We start from the raw sequence: 14,214 nt of genomic DNA on the forward strand, positions 1-14,214 counted from the left end.
GTGAGAGTTGATGGGCATGTTCATATCACTGGGAGAGGACCACATGCCTTGCAGAGATATGCTCTAGGTACCTCGAGATGTCTTTATGGTTGTGGGCCCCATTTTGGTCTCAGTGGTGCAGCTGAGCTGATCTGTTTTAGATTTTTTCCATGTTACCCCATCCTCTGGGGAGGGCCATCTCCCTGTTGAGGGTGCAGCAGCGCTCCTGCCTCCGGGTGACCTTATATGCTGGGCATACTGAAGCCCCAAGAACAGTCCCATTTCCCTGGAGGACCTTGACCACTGAGTTCAGTGGGAGCATGAGCAGAACATCAGCAGGAGCAGGTCCAGGTGGCCCAAGATGTATTTCCTTGGAGCTAAGGTCAATTTGGGCAATAGGGATTTGGTGTTGGGCTGTTCCTGCCACCTGGGGGGGTTCAAACCCCCCTGTTCCTTTTAGCAGGAGCAAAGCGAGGCTTAATGTTTTGTTTCTGTCTTCGTTTGGCAAACTGAGTTTTCCCCTTTTCACCGGATCTACACATCCAAGATTCATTGAGAGTGAGAATCACTTCCTCTGAGGCCACACTCAAGAGCTTGGGTTGGCTTCAGGTGTTCAGTGAGGAGTCTTGGTGCTACTCGTTGGTAGTTTTAGTCCTGTTGGGTCGAGATGCGGAGCTAACGAGTCCAAGTTTTCTTTGGTTCCCATTCTGGCTTAGTTTTTAGTCTTTTGTTTTTTCCTTCTTTTGGTGAGGCCACATTCAACCACCAAGTTTCCATCTTCTGAGTGCAAAGAACCAGGGCTTTAACAAAACATTTCACCAGCAATTCAAGAGGGAATTGGAACCATTGTGGAGTTTGCATTGTACGGCCTCTGTAATTACGTACCTGTCTGCAGATGAGAGGCTGAATTTTGCTCCTATCAAGTCAACACAGGTTTTTGTTGTTGTTGACTTCACTGGGAGCAGGATTGAGCCGTACTATATATATAAATATATATATAAATATATATGTGATATATATATAATATTATATGTGTAATATTATATATATATCAGTGTAATATTTACAAATAAAACTGTGATCTCGTCTAGAGAAAAATGTATTCATATTACCAACTGCTCTTCCATATTTATGTATCATATTGTATCTTTTTATTATAATTATTATGATTATTATGGTTATTATTATTATTATTATTATTATTATTATTATGGAATCTTTCTTGGCACCTTTTGGAAGCCATGTCAACCAATACTCCAATGAAGTGCTGAGGATCTATTTTCACAAGAATTCTACTGGTCTACTGTATAAAAGAGAAAAGAAAAAAAAAAAAAGAAACAAGCAAAATACAGTTCAACCCTTAATTCTGTACCTCACGCCTGTACGTTTGCTGCTCCAATTTTGGGTTTTATTTTGCGTTCGTTTGTTTTTAACGGATCTAATTTAAGTCTCCAAGCAATATATAAAGATGTAAATAGTAAAGCTTATTTATTAAGATTTTCATCTTTTTTAATTTATATTTACACAGTTGTTCATCTAATTTATTTTTTTTTCAATACAGTTTTTAACAGTTGTCCTTTTTTGGTTCATGATGTTTTTTAAATCATTTTCACAGAATTTCTTTATACAGCTTTTTCTCTTTCTTTGAATAAGCAACAATTTCCTCTGGTCTTTCAAAAATAGGTCATGTTTCACTCAAAAAAAAAAAAAATTATGTCAGATTCATCAGAAATATTTTGCCATTGTTGATTCCTATACCCTAAAGTTCTATATTATATAAATATATAATACCTTGTATGCTTAAATATTTAACTGTGTGATTTTGTATATATCTTCATACACATGCTCACACACATATGAGGGTTAATGTCCCCAGATGTTGGGAGAACAGAGAATCAGAAACACAAACAATATAAGCTTGTATTAAAGAGTTCTGAACTGGACCCCTCGCTCTTGCCACGTCTCCTTTGCTTTCGGTCGAGCCAGTCCTGAGCAACACCCATGGGGGCTCCTGGTGTGGGCACTGAGTGGCTGTGGGGTCCCACATCTGGCTGCACAGCTGCTCAGCATCCTGCTCCAGCTCTTGGCTTTTGGGGCAGGGGGATGAAAACCACCGTGTTTTGTCAGAGGGTGGAGGGAGGCAGCGCTGGCCAGGGCCCTGTGAGGCCATTTCACCTCCAGTGGGTTTGGCTCTCCCAAGGGGGTTCAGGTCCCATTCTCTCCAGGCAGGCTGGTGGAAGTTTTGGTGTGAGAAAGCCGGAAAATCAAACTTGTCCATGTTCTTCTTAGCTTCTTCATCATGTGCAGAACGTGTTCATCAAAAAAACCACTCCCAGTGGGAGCCTGCCTTGGCTCAGGGGTATTACCTAGAAGGGAAGAAAGGCTGAAAGCAAGCTATGTGCAGCCAGAGGGCTAATGCACAGAGCCTTTTGACACATGAAAAAAGGGACAAATAAAGATAAATCAGTCTCCAGGGTCTAGAGAGAGCCAGGGTTGCAGTCTCACAGAATCACAAGGTTGGAAGAGACCTTCAAGATCATCGTCCAACCCATTCCCTAACACATCTGGTCCCCACCAGACCAAGGCCTTGTGAGGTGTGCACCAATAATTTGTGTCATCAGGACAATATACTGAGGGATGAGAAGAAATATTTTATTTTTTTCTTTACTCTGGCATAAATAAGTCAGTAAAAAAAAAAAAATGTTTTGCATTTTACCTGTGAAAAACCACTGCAACATATTGAGCAGGGAGAGACAGAAATCTCCTGAGCAAGAATGCATTGTGTTTTCTATACCATCCTTGTCTTTGGTGAATGCATTATTAATGGAGTATAAGTGTGTCACACACAGCCCTATCAATAGCACATGCTGTAGATAAAAAGGCCCAGGAATGAAGGATTAAAGGGGCTGTGTCTATAGCAATGCACAAATCAATTGGCTGTGTGTTGAGCTATCTATTAGGGATTAATAAAGACCTGAAGGTGGGAGCAGCCATGAAGGCAGGGAACAGCAGGCAGCTCTGCTCAGCTCCACTCCTCCTGCACCTGCAAAACTACCCCAGGATCAATTGGAATGCACAGTCAGAACAACAGTTTCTATGTCCAGGTTACATGTTTTGTCTGGAGATCAATCACTGAAGAAAGCTGGAGAAATTGCTCTGAATTCATGTGGCAAAATGCTCTCCCGGCTCAAAGCCACAGCTTCTCAGACAGGCATGGCATCAGTGACTGTGGCAATGACAGAATCACAGAATGGCTTGGGTTGGAAGGGACCTTCAAGATCATCCTGTTATGGGAAAGTGAAGCTGTTAGCAGCAGAAAAAATTCATGTCAAAAAGACACAGAGGCTTAAAAAACTTCCGTAGGAGGACTGGAATATAAAGAAAACTACTCACAAGTATGAAAAAAAAAAACCAAAAAAACCTTTCCATGTAAACAAGGACATCTGAAAATCAAATTATTGTTCAGGCTGGCAGGTTTGTGCCCATGGGTTCACTTGCTTGCACTCATATAGACACACAAACCCAGCAAACCCTCTCTGGTCCAGAGTTACCTTCTCTTGGATTTGTTCATTCCACCTCCTCAGTTTTTCAGTTTCTAAGGCACACACATCTGGAAGGTGAAGAAAAGTGAGTGGATCTGAGGCCGAAATTCTGCTTTTTGCTGATCATTAACTGCCACAATACTGTGATGGCCTCAGATTTTTGCCTCTGCCCTGGATTGGAGTAACAACTGCCTACATCATGCAAGTCAACAACTGGCCTAAGCTCTCTGATAGAATGCAGCCAAAGGGCCAGGGTCTTCATTTTTTTTAAGTACAAGTGAGGCAATACTGTGTCAAAATAGTTTTAAAGGTCTTGACAATCTTTTGGCTGACTTCTCTCGGGCATGGGGAGGATTGTTAGTGGTTAAAAACAACTTCCATGATTTTTTTCTTTTTCAGATAAAAGGTTATTCACAACTTTTTGATCATATTGCTTATGATGAATGAAGAACTAATCCAAAGAGCAACATCATCCCTTGTGGACACCCTCCTTCTTGCCCTGCTTTTAAGATGTTATCTGCCAGTTTTTTTATTTATACATCACTTCCCTGGTTATAAGTTTTTAAAAGAAACTTAAGAGCCCCATACCTAAGGTCACTGCTGCTCTCCTTTATCCTCATCCAGACCACAGGGATGAACCAACTTATGCTTCAAGTCCATTGGCATTTTTGATGAAAGAGTTGAAATATGGGGACGGTTCTGGCTGAATGCCAAAACCCACTTCTGTCTTTGGGCACTCACCTTGTAACACAGGCCTGTTCTTTTTCACACACCACCCTAATAATGGGTTTTCCCAAGCCCTGGTGCTGCTGTGTTTCCATAAGGCTCCGTGCCACAGTGTCTGCTAAACAGGCTTGGAGAGATGGGAGGGTGGGCAGGTGCAGAGAAGGGAATGGGAATTCTTTTTATTGCACACCTTATTACTACTGCAATGCTCAAACTTTCCACCCAAGCACTTGAAGCCCCCCAACCCTTGTGGCACAACAGGAAATGCCCAAGCTGAAGCACATCACAGTGGTTCAAACCAATCCTTGAAGCCCTGGCAGCTGCTGGTGCCCAGCCCCAAGGGTCTGTTGGCAGATTTTTGTGCCCCCCAGCCCCAGCCAAGTGCTGTGAGGGGCACTGGCAAGGCCAGAGCTGCCCAGGGCATGTCACCCCACCATGGTGGCACTGGGAGCCATGGACCTGGTTTAACACCATGACCACCAACACTTGGGGAGGCAGTCAGGCCATGTGTGCTTAGGAAAATAAACCAGAAACCTTTTCCTTTGTGTCACTCAGTGCACACATCAATTCATGCCATGATGCTCAGCTTCTGGACAGCTAATCTTGCCTCTGGCCCAGCAGGTACAATGTGTGGTTTACATCCTCCCAGGGCAACAAGGCATGACTTTGCAGGCTACTGAGTCATCTGTGGCACCACAGGGCTCTGCCATGGCTGGGCATTAGTGCCACTGCAGGGCTTTGTCCCCCCAGGAACCCCCTGGGATGATGAAAACCTGGGCTGCCCACACAGCACAGCCACTGGCACTCCCTTGGCTCCTTCCCCAGCCTCAGCAGAGTCCCATCCAACCAAGGAAAAGATTTTATTTTATTTTTTTAAAAGAAAGAAAAGAGGAAAAGCAGAAACCAAACAAATAAATAAAGGAGCAAATGCAGCACTTGACTCCAGAGGCCTCTGCCGTGGGAAGAAGCTGTCCCAGAGTGGTGTGTCATCAGCAGCACAGAAACCCAAACAATCAGCCCCTCTGTGTGCCGTGCCAGCTGCAGCCTGGCTGGGACCAGGGGGGAACAATGGCCGTGGGGACAATGGGGATTGTTCAGGCCCCTCCTGAGGGAGCAGCCCCATGCAGCCCTGGGAGGGACCTGCAGCTGTCACCAGCTCCGAGCTGCCGGGCAAGTGGCAGATCTGGGGTGCCCTCAAGAAGGGCGTGTGCCCAGTGGGACTCTCACAGGATGCTGGAAGTGGCAGTGGATGCTTGTTAAAGGTTTCTCTGCAGGGAAACCCTCTCCCCATGCTGAGCTGGAGTTGATGGGGTGCTGGGGTGCGTGGGTGGGGGAAGCAAGGCCAGGCTGTGCAGGATGCACCCATGGCTGCTCCATCAATGCTGCTACCTGCACATACACTCACTGCAAAGAGAAGGTTTCTCCTCTTGACCTTAACTCATCCTAAACCTGATCACTCTACCCATTGAAGCCAAGTGACCCTTCCCAGCAATGCCATTAGGGAAATAATTTCAGCTTTTCAAAAGGATCTGGGTAGTTCATCTATTAAACATGGAGGATGGCATCTTTCTGCCCCTCTCCCCACTTGCTTCTCATGCTTCATCCGCCCCTTGGTGCTCTCCCACCCAGGACAGCATCACCCCTGGTCTGCCAAAGCCCAGGCACATCAAAGTCAGGGTATTGGCTGGCAAAAAGAACCAGCTCTTGGGGCAGCAGCAATTTGCTTTGGAGCTGGGGTCCCTTTTCCCCGAGGGAGTCAGAGGAGTGGCAGGGGTCTGTGTGTGTGTGTGTGTGTACACTATAAAGCACAGGTCCATCTGTCAGCATTGCTGGGCTATGACTACAAGTGTTTATGTTGAAAGCCAGAGGGTTACATTCTCCAAAGTTTCCAGGGAGAAAATACAGACCCTTCCTTTCAGCTGCGTGCTGGAGGATGTGTAACCTCGATGAATTCCCCCGTTTTGTTTGGCTTGGGTGCACTGTGCCAGGTAGCATCACCAGCCAGAGGCTCTCCTGGCTTTGATCTGGGAGCTAGGTGTGCTTCACGACAGGTTAATGGCCATCAAAGCCTGCAGCCCAGAGTCTAGACTCTTCCACCTGCTCTGTACACATTAACACAGGCTCACACACAACTCGCTCTGTACTTGTACCCGTACGAGCAGCCAGCCTCACCACGGATGCAAAGCAAAGCTCCTCAGCAGCCTTCCAAAACAAGCAAACTAAGCCTCTGCAATGGACACAGCTGCACTGTGGATCCAGGGGACAACCAGCCTGTGCTCCTGCTGTATTCCCAGTCAGGACTACCAGAGCTGGAGGTCTCCTTTCCATCACCATCTGCAACAAAACATCCCCATGCTGTAGCTCTGTCCTTTCCCCAGAGCTCTGTGAGGGATGCACATCCCAGGTGCAAAAAACACCACTGTGGGGGAGCTTGCAGTGTCAGAGAGGAGAAAAACATGCTGAGGGGCAGCCAGCCAGCCAGCTGCCTTGCATTTTGGCTGGCATCTCCTGTTCCTAACACCTAGCACCACACTCACAATGGAGAGGGATCCCAGGGGCAGCATTATCCCTGTCACACCTCCAGCCCAGTCACTCACAGAGAACACAGGCAATTTGTCCCTCAGGCTGGACAACACTGCCTGCAGTGAGACCACAGAGCTGCTCCCCATCACCGTGTGCTGCACGGGGCTTCCAAGAGAAATGAATCATCCCCCAGCCAAGCAAACAAAAAACAAAATAAACCCCTGTGTTTATAAAGTACAGGGAACGGCACAGCTGTGGGCCAGAGCCTTGAGAAAACAAGACAGCTTCAAAGCACCTGGAGCTGCACCCGGTGAGCAGCAGGGACAGGATGGACCAGCCAAGCTCCCTGTGGCTGCTGCTGGCCCTGGCAGCCTTGGCCTGAGCTGTGTCCTGCCAAGTGTGCAGGGGACCTGTCCTGCAGGCAGCAGAGGCACTCCCAGGAGGGAATGATCATAGAGTGACAGGATCATGGAATATCCTGAGTGGGAAGGGACCCAAAAGGATCAGAGCCCAGCTCCTGGTCCTACACAGACCCCCAGCAAGCCCAGCCTGGGCATCCCTGGCAGCGCTGCCCAAAGGCTCCTGGAGCTCTGGCAGCCTCGGGGCCGTGCCCATTCCCTGGGGAGCCTGGGCAGTGCCAGCACGCTCTGGGGGAAGAACCTTGCCCTGAGCTCCAGCCTGACCATCCCATGACATATATTCATGCCACTTTCTCAGGAACGTCACTGGTCACCAGAGAGGAGAGATCAGTGCCTGCACCTCCGCTGGCCTTGGTGAGGAAGCTGCAAAATGTGATATCATTCCCCCTCAGTCTCCTCTAGGCTAAACAAACGTGAGCACAGCCTCATCTCATGTGGCTTCCACCCTTCACCATCTTTGTGCCCCTGCTTTGGACATTTTGCAATGGCTTTAGATCTTTCTTATACTGTGCCACTCAAAACTGCACATCAGTCCCAGCCACTCTGCATCAGTGCCTCCAAAGGGAGATTTGGGAGTTTTTCACCCAAAGTGCACATCCTGTGTCCTGGCAGCACCTGAAGTGGGCAGCTCAGTCTGACACCACTCTGGGCACTGGCCAGGCACCCCCACACTGGCATTTCAAGGCTTTTGCTGTGTGTTGTTGCAGCTCCAACCAGGAAAACCAAACTCTTCATTGGACTGCAACAAATCACGATCATCTCCTTCACCCCCACAGCCAAAGGCCACCAGTCATCCCCAAAGGGCAAAGGGATGGTGAAGAGGCAGCAGCAGTGCTGGGCACTCAGATTTTAACACATGGTGGTGTCATGGTCCCCCTTGGTCTTTGTTTTCAGTGTGGTATGACCCTCAGAGACACACAGGCCATAACCCAGAGCCCTCAGTGTCGTCCTCCTCCCTCTCTCCATCAGAAAAAGGAATTTAGCTTAAAAATTCAGACCTCAGACAACCTGCAACGCTTTGGAGCTTGTCTTACAGGCTGCAATGTCACAGCAAAGTTTTCTGTGAACTTCAGCAGATTTTGACCAGGTGCTGGAGTCCTTCCCAAAGCAGATGAATGTGGCTCAAATGAAAAGACATAACCAAAGAGGGAAAAAAAAAAAAAGAGAAGAAGAGAAGCTCAGAAGGAACAATCAGAATTATTTGACTGGGTGCAAATCAGGTAAATAGGTGTAGCTCAAGAAGAAAAAGGTCTCTGTCTGAACCTTCTCCACATCAAATTCTGCACCGTTGTTTGGTTTGAAAACATTTTTGCTTTGAAACTCACCTCTTGTTTGTTTGATTTGATGTTAAAGGGTTAACTAACCTGAAAAACTAAACAAAACTATTTGCTTTGGGCTGACTAAACTGATTAATTCAACCCACACTCCTCTCTCTTCCATCTCCAGGTTCGTTGTTCTGCTTTCGAAAGGAAAAAGCAATAGCTTTGAGCTGATCTGATTTTTGTATCTTTTCCCCTCTCACCCTCCCACACTTTTTTGTTTGGCTACCAGGCTGACAAATCCATTACCCACAGGGAGCCCAGGCCAGCCTAACCCACATCTGACAGTAAAACAAACCAGATTCTCCATGTCTTTTTAGCCCCTGGCTTTCTTCTTGGGCTTTCCCACACGCTTCCAGCTCCCACTGGGACCAGTGGCTAGGCTGGGTGTTGAGGAGGGGAGGACCCTGCGTGAAAGGATGCACGTTTCTCTTCTTTTTGTGCATCCATCTTGAGCTCCCTCACCTCAGCCACATCCCAGGAGCGCCACACCAGAACTGAAACCCCACGGACGCCCAAGCAGAGGCGAAACCGCGTCAGGAAGAAACACCAGGGAGGCAGCGAAGATGGACTCGATATTGAATCTTTAATGCACAGAACAAGCTGCCGGGAGCCTTTCCAACGAAGGCTGCACACGGAGCCACCCCGTCCACTTGGAGTGCTACAAAAGCCCAGCTTGCCTGCAGTGTCCCGGGCACCTGCCTGGCTCCCTGCCCCGGGACCCTCGCTGGTGTCACCCGCGCCACCTCCTCCTGGCGTCCTCGGCCACCACGGCACCGGGGCCCCACGGCTGCTGCCCGGTGGCAGGGCAGGCAGGGCAGGCAAGGCAGGCAGGCAGGGAGGGGATCACCCTGCACCCATCAGCTCCCCTCTGCCTGGCCCTGGCCTCGAGTGGGTATCTCCTCCTCCCAGGGTTTTTGGAGCGTGTAGTCCAGGAAATTCAGTAAGAAAAGATTAAAAAGGAGAGGCTTTTTATGCTGAGTCAAATTAGGTGATTTCTTTTTTTTTTTTCTTTTTTTTTTTCGCTCTTGAAAAATTAAAAAAAAAAAAAAAAGGAAAAGAAATTAAAGTCCAACTTGCTCATTTCTTGTTTCTCTGCTGTCTGTGTGAGAAAGTCCTGTTTGGCCTCGCTGTCCCCTTCATCACCCGACCCCAAACCCCACCAGCCACTCAGCACATCACAAGTCCGCGACTCCTCGGAGTCCCTTTGCCTCCCACAGCTCCAGGCCCGCTCCTTCCCTCACCGCCCCTTGGACTCCCCGTAGGTGTTGCGCAGCATGGAGACCATCTTCTCCTCGCAGGTGACTTTGGTGTCCCTCAGGATGCTGTACCAGACCACGCCGGGTGGCCGCACCTCCTCGCTGCGGCAGAACAGGTAGGGCATGGTCTCGGTGCGGCTCTGGATGTAGGCGCTGCGCAGCAGCGTCGAGCAGTGGCTGCTGACCTTCTCCAGCCTCCTCAGGATCAGGTGAGCCTTCCTGGAGGGGACAGAGATGGGAACAGAGCAGGGCAGGCAAGGCACAGGGGAGGCCAGGAGTCAGGATTTCTGCATTCTGCCACCAGCTCCGTCTTGTGGCAAGAATAGACAAGACCCATTGTCTAAGACATTGTCTTTCCTGTTCCAAGTGGAGAGAAGCTCTGTTTTTCCCAAAGTTCTGGGTATATCTACCATTTAACAGCACCAAGACCTCAGGTCTCACCCACTGGAGCATCTTGTGTGCCCTGGGGACAGTCTACCCCAGCTAGATTGTCACCACCACCATATGATCCTGGCCAGCTCCAGCACATGTGCTGGCCCCATCTGCCACTCTGATGAGACCCCCAGCACCTTCCTGCCCCTGTGACCGTGTTCACAGGGGTCCCAGGATGAGGGAAGAGATGAGGATCTCACTCCAGAAGGCTTAATTTATTACTTTATGATATATATTATATTAAAACTATACTAAAAGAATAGAAGAAAGGATTTCATCAGAAGGCTGGCTAAGAATAGAAAAAGAAAGAATGATAACAAAGGTTATCACTGTCCGAGCCGGCTGGGCTGTGATTGGCCATTAATTAGAAACAACCACATGAGACCAATCCCAGATGCACCTGTTGCATTCCACAGGAGCAGATAACCATTGGTTACATTTTGTTCCTGAGGCCTCTCAGCTTCTCAGGAGGGAAAATCCTAAGGAAAGGATTTTCCATAAAAGATGTCTGTGACGTCCCCCTGACTGATGAGCACAGCCCTCCCTTTCCTGATTTCCCAAGTCTGTAGGAGGTAAACAGCCCAAAAGGACTGACACTAGAAGAGTGAGGAAAAAAAGCACAACACATTAAGACAAAACAAAATAAACCCGTAAGAAACCAGAATCCCCTTGTGGTAGTCTGCAAAGTGCTAAATCAAACAAAGGGAGGCAAGAGGGTTTACTTCAGTGGTCTGAAAGTTTCAAGATCACAGATTATTTCCTCTCCCTCTGGTGCCACAGGAAAGCTCCGGATTCAGGAGTTGGGGATTTCACAGTTCCTGCAGGAATGTAAATTCCCGATAATGATTATGTCAGGGGCAGCACTGTCAGTCAGCAAGGCATAAACATGGGGATTATTTGATTATGAAAGCTGAGTGGTGCTGCAGCTCGGGCTGTGAGCTCCCAGCCCAGGGGGAGCATGGGGAGCCTGGTGTCCAGGGATGGGACACCAGGGAAGGGCTGGTCAGGGTCACCTCAGCGCCACAGCAGAGGGCAGAGACGGTGGCAGGAGGTGGGAGGGCATCCTGGCACCCCCAGCCAGCTCAGACCTCTCCCTCCAGAGTGGGAACACTGGATCAAAGGCCATAGGAAACCACTGCTCCTCCAGGGCTGCACATGGGAAACTGTCCCACTCCTCCCCGTGCTCTGGGTCAGCTTTGAGGGCAAGGGAAGAACAAAGGAAGTTGGGCCTTCCTGGACATCACTCCATGGTAGCCATTTATGGATTTTATCCACAAAGACACAAGGAGGAGAATAAAAATAAAAATGAAGATAAATAATAAAAATAAAAATAAAAATAAAAATAAAGAATGAAAAATTTATAATAATAAAAATTTGAGGGCACTTTGAGCCTCAATAGCTACACACACATCTATAATAATGACATCATGGGCTGAGCACTGACACAACACCTCTACTAATGTTATCCTCCATAGCAGCCACCTGACCTACAGCATCTGGTGCTCCCACCACACACCAAGACCTGACACACTGCCAGGAACAGGTCCTGTGCTGCTGGATGTGTGCCTCTTGGAGCCACAAATTCCATGATGGCATTAGGTGCTTTTGGTGAAGACTGATGGATTCAAGCTCAGCTCAGCAGCAAACTGAACTCTGTAGTGATTGTCCCTACAGCTGCCAAACTCCAGCAAATCAGTCACTGCAGCTGGAAGGGACCAAAAGCCACCACCTGTGCCACTTCCTGCTGGGATCAACCTGCCTGGATGAATTTCTTCTGACCTGTTCCTAGAGTCAGGAGTCAGGATCCTTCCAGTGCTCCCCATCCTCATGCTGGGAAATATTCTCAATATCTGCATTGGTTCTCCCTTTCAGGGAAGGCTGAACAAGCACAGGACCCACCTCACCTCATGGGATGGATTTTTATGTCAGCTGGCCATGCTCAGGAGGAGATCACTCAGCCAGAACACCCTCACAGAGGAAAAATCTTATCTCTCTAAGGCCACAACTCCACAATCACCCTGATTTATCCCAAAGCAGCTCTACTGCCAAAATGGGGTACTGGCCATTCCCCAGCTCTTTAGCTCGTTCTTGTGCTGGTGGCCATGGACCTGAATGCTGTGCCAGCACAGGAAAGTTGTTTATTCAAAGTTGTTTATTCAAACAAGCAATGATTGGGTTTTCCCCCCAAACTGGGAAACCAGCTCATCACAAGGCCTCTCCCAGGCACAGCAAGAGGGGAGCAATGAGGAGCGGTCATGACCAGCCCTTGAGGAAAACCCTCATGGTTGGTAACCAACATCAGCACAAGGAGTGGACACCTCAGGTGGCCAGTGGCTCTCTGCTAGCCATTCCTCTATTCCACTCTTCCCTTCCTCTGTTCCCTTCTCCCCACTTCCCCTACCCTACCCTCCACAGCTCTCCTCACCCATCTCTCACTTTTCTCCCACACAACCTGCCTTTGCCTCCATCTCCCTTGGCCTTCTCCACCTTCCCATTTTCATTGCTCCACTACACTCTAAGGATCTCATGGGTATTGCTAGAACTCACCATGCTGTCCTTACTTCCTGATATATACTCAGGCCTTTTATCCAGACAAATATTCCTACATGTGAGAAGCACTTCAAGGATGGCAAGAAATCCAGGGGTGAAACCACCCCAACCTGCTGATGCCTGCTGTGCCAGAGGCTGGGATTCTCCTGGAGCTGTCTCCACACACCTGCTGCATCCACAGCTCACTCTGTGCAGTCAATCCCAGGAAAAACCTGTGTTTAAGGATGGCATGTGGCACATGATGGGCTGGCCCTGTGAGATACTGAAAACACTGAACTGTGGTCACAGGGGAGACAGAGTGATGGGGCAGAGGGAATCAGGCCCCTCACTTTTGATGTCCAGTGCCAAAGTTCCAGTTTTGATGGGTTTCACTGCTTTGAGTCATTTATTTTAGCAGGGTAATGAAGTCATGTGTAAATGTTAGATTTAGCTTTCGGCTGTCAGCTGTTCCCTCTTAAAAAAAATAAGGAGGAAGAGAGACAGAGTGGGTGAGGGGAGGGGTGAGAAAGAGAGAGAGGCTTTCTGGTGAAGACTGGGTAATAAATTACAGGAGCAGTTCTTGGGCTGCCAATTTAACACCATAAATCAAGCCCTGGGTATTACCCAAGTGCTCCCTATGGAGGGCTGTTGGGTCAGAACGACCACCTTTTCAAATCCTGGAAATGAAATCTTCCTAAATGCTGACCAACCTCATCCCTGCCAGAAATTGCAATTTATTGCCTTATTAAAGGGCAGGAATTGGGAGGGGACACCAGGGGAGCGAGAGGGGAGTCACTCTCCTGGCTGCCTGTGGCTGGACCCCAAGGGATGCAGTGACCCCACAGCCCAGATGGGGATGTCCCCATGTTGGTGTGGGCCAGCAGTGCCCTCTCTCCCACCACAGGAGCCAGGGACTGGTGCTGGACTGCACTTAGGCGGTGGATTTAGGAGGTCACAGCACAGTCACAAATGATGAAGAGGGGGAATTTAAAAATAGTGACAGCTCTAAGCAGCCACTTCCCTCTGCAGTGCCTCATGGCATGGAGGGGGAGAGGAAATGGGAGGGGATGGGTGTCTGCTGCCAGGGCACTTCCCAAGGGCTCCTGCATGAACAGGAGACAGGGCCCTGAGGTCCCTGCTGCCAGCCCCAGCTCTGCAAGGGTTTGCCAGAGAGCAGGAGCTTCCTGCTCTGCCAGTGCCAGGGGTGCTCCTGCTGGGGTGTTTGTCCCCTCCAGCTGCACAGGGGACAGCCAACACTCACCTTGAGGGCTGATATGGGATGAAACCATATCCAGAGCCAGCCAAACCCTGCCCTGCCTCACCTTGGAGGGAGGTATGAAAAGCAGCATGAAGGAGCCATTAAGGAATGATACCTGGGCTGGAAGGAAGAATGAGATTCCTGAGACTGCAGGGAGGGGTGGCTGCCTGGCTGCTGTGCTCCTCCATGAGGTGGTTTTGTCATAAATTCAGATTTTCCACTCTAGAG

General features: G+C 48.9%; 1 protein-coding gene across 1 annotated transcript in view; it reads right to left on the minus strand.

Annotated features, from left to right (window-relative positions):
* Positions 1–9,503: 9,503 nt before the first annotated feature.
* ASTN2 (astrotactin 2) overlaps positions 9,504–14,214 on the minus strand; it is a 354,581-nt gene continuing 349,870 nt past the window's right edge. The window contains exon 23 of the mRNA XM_054646417.2: positions 9,504–9,986. Coding sequence (XP_054502392.1) covers positions 9,749–9,986 — 238 coding nt within the window. The 3' untranslated portion in view covers positions 9,504–9,748. The remainder of the gene's footprint in view (positions 9,987–14,214) is intronic.

Source organism: Agelaius phoeniceus, chromosome 21, assembly GCF_051311805.1.
Source record: "Agelaius phoeniceus isolate bAgePho1 chromosome 21, bAgePho1.hap1, whole genome shotgun sequence".
NCBI classification, from domain to species: domain Eukaryota; kingdom Metazoa; phylum Chordata; class Aves; order Passeriformes; family Icteridae; genus Agelaius; species Agelaius phoeniceus.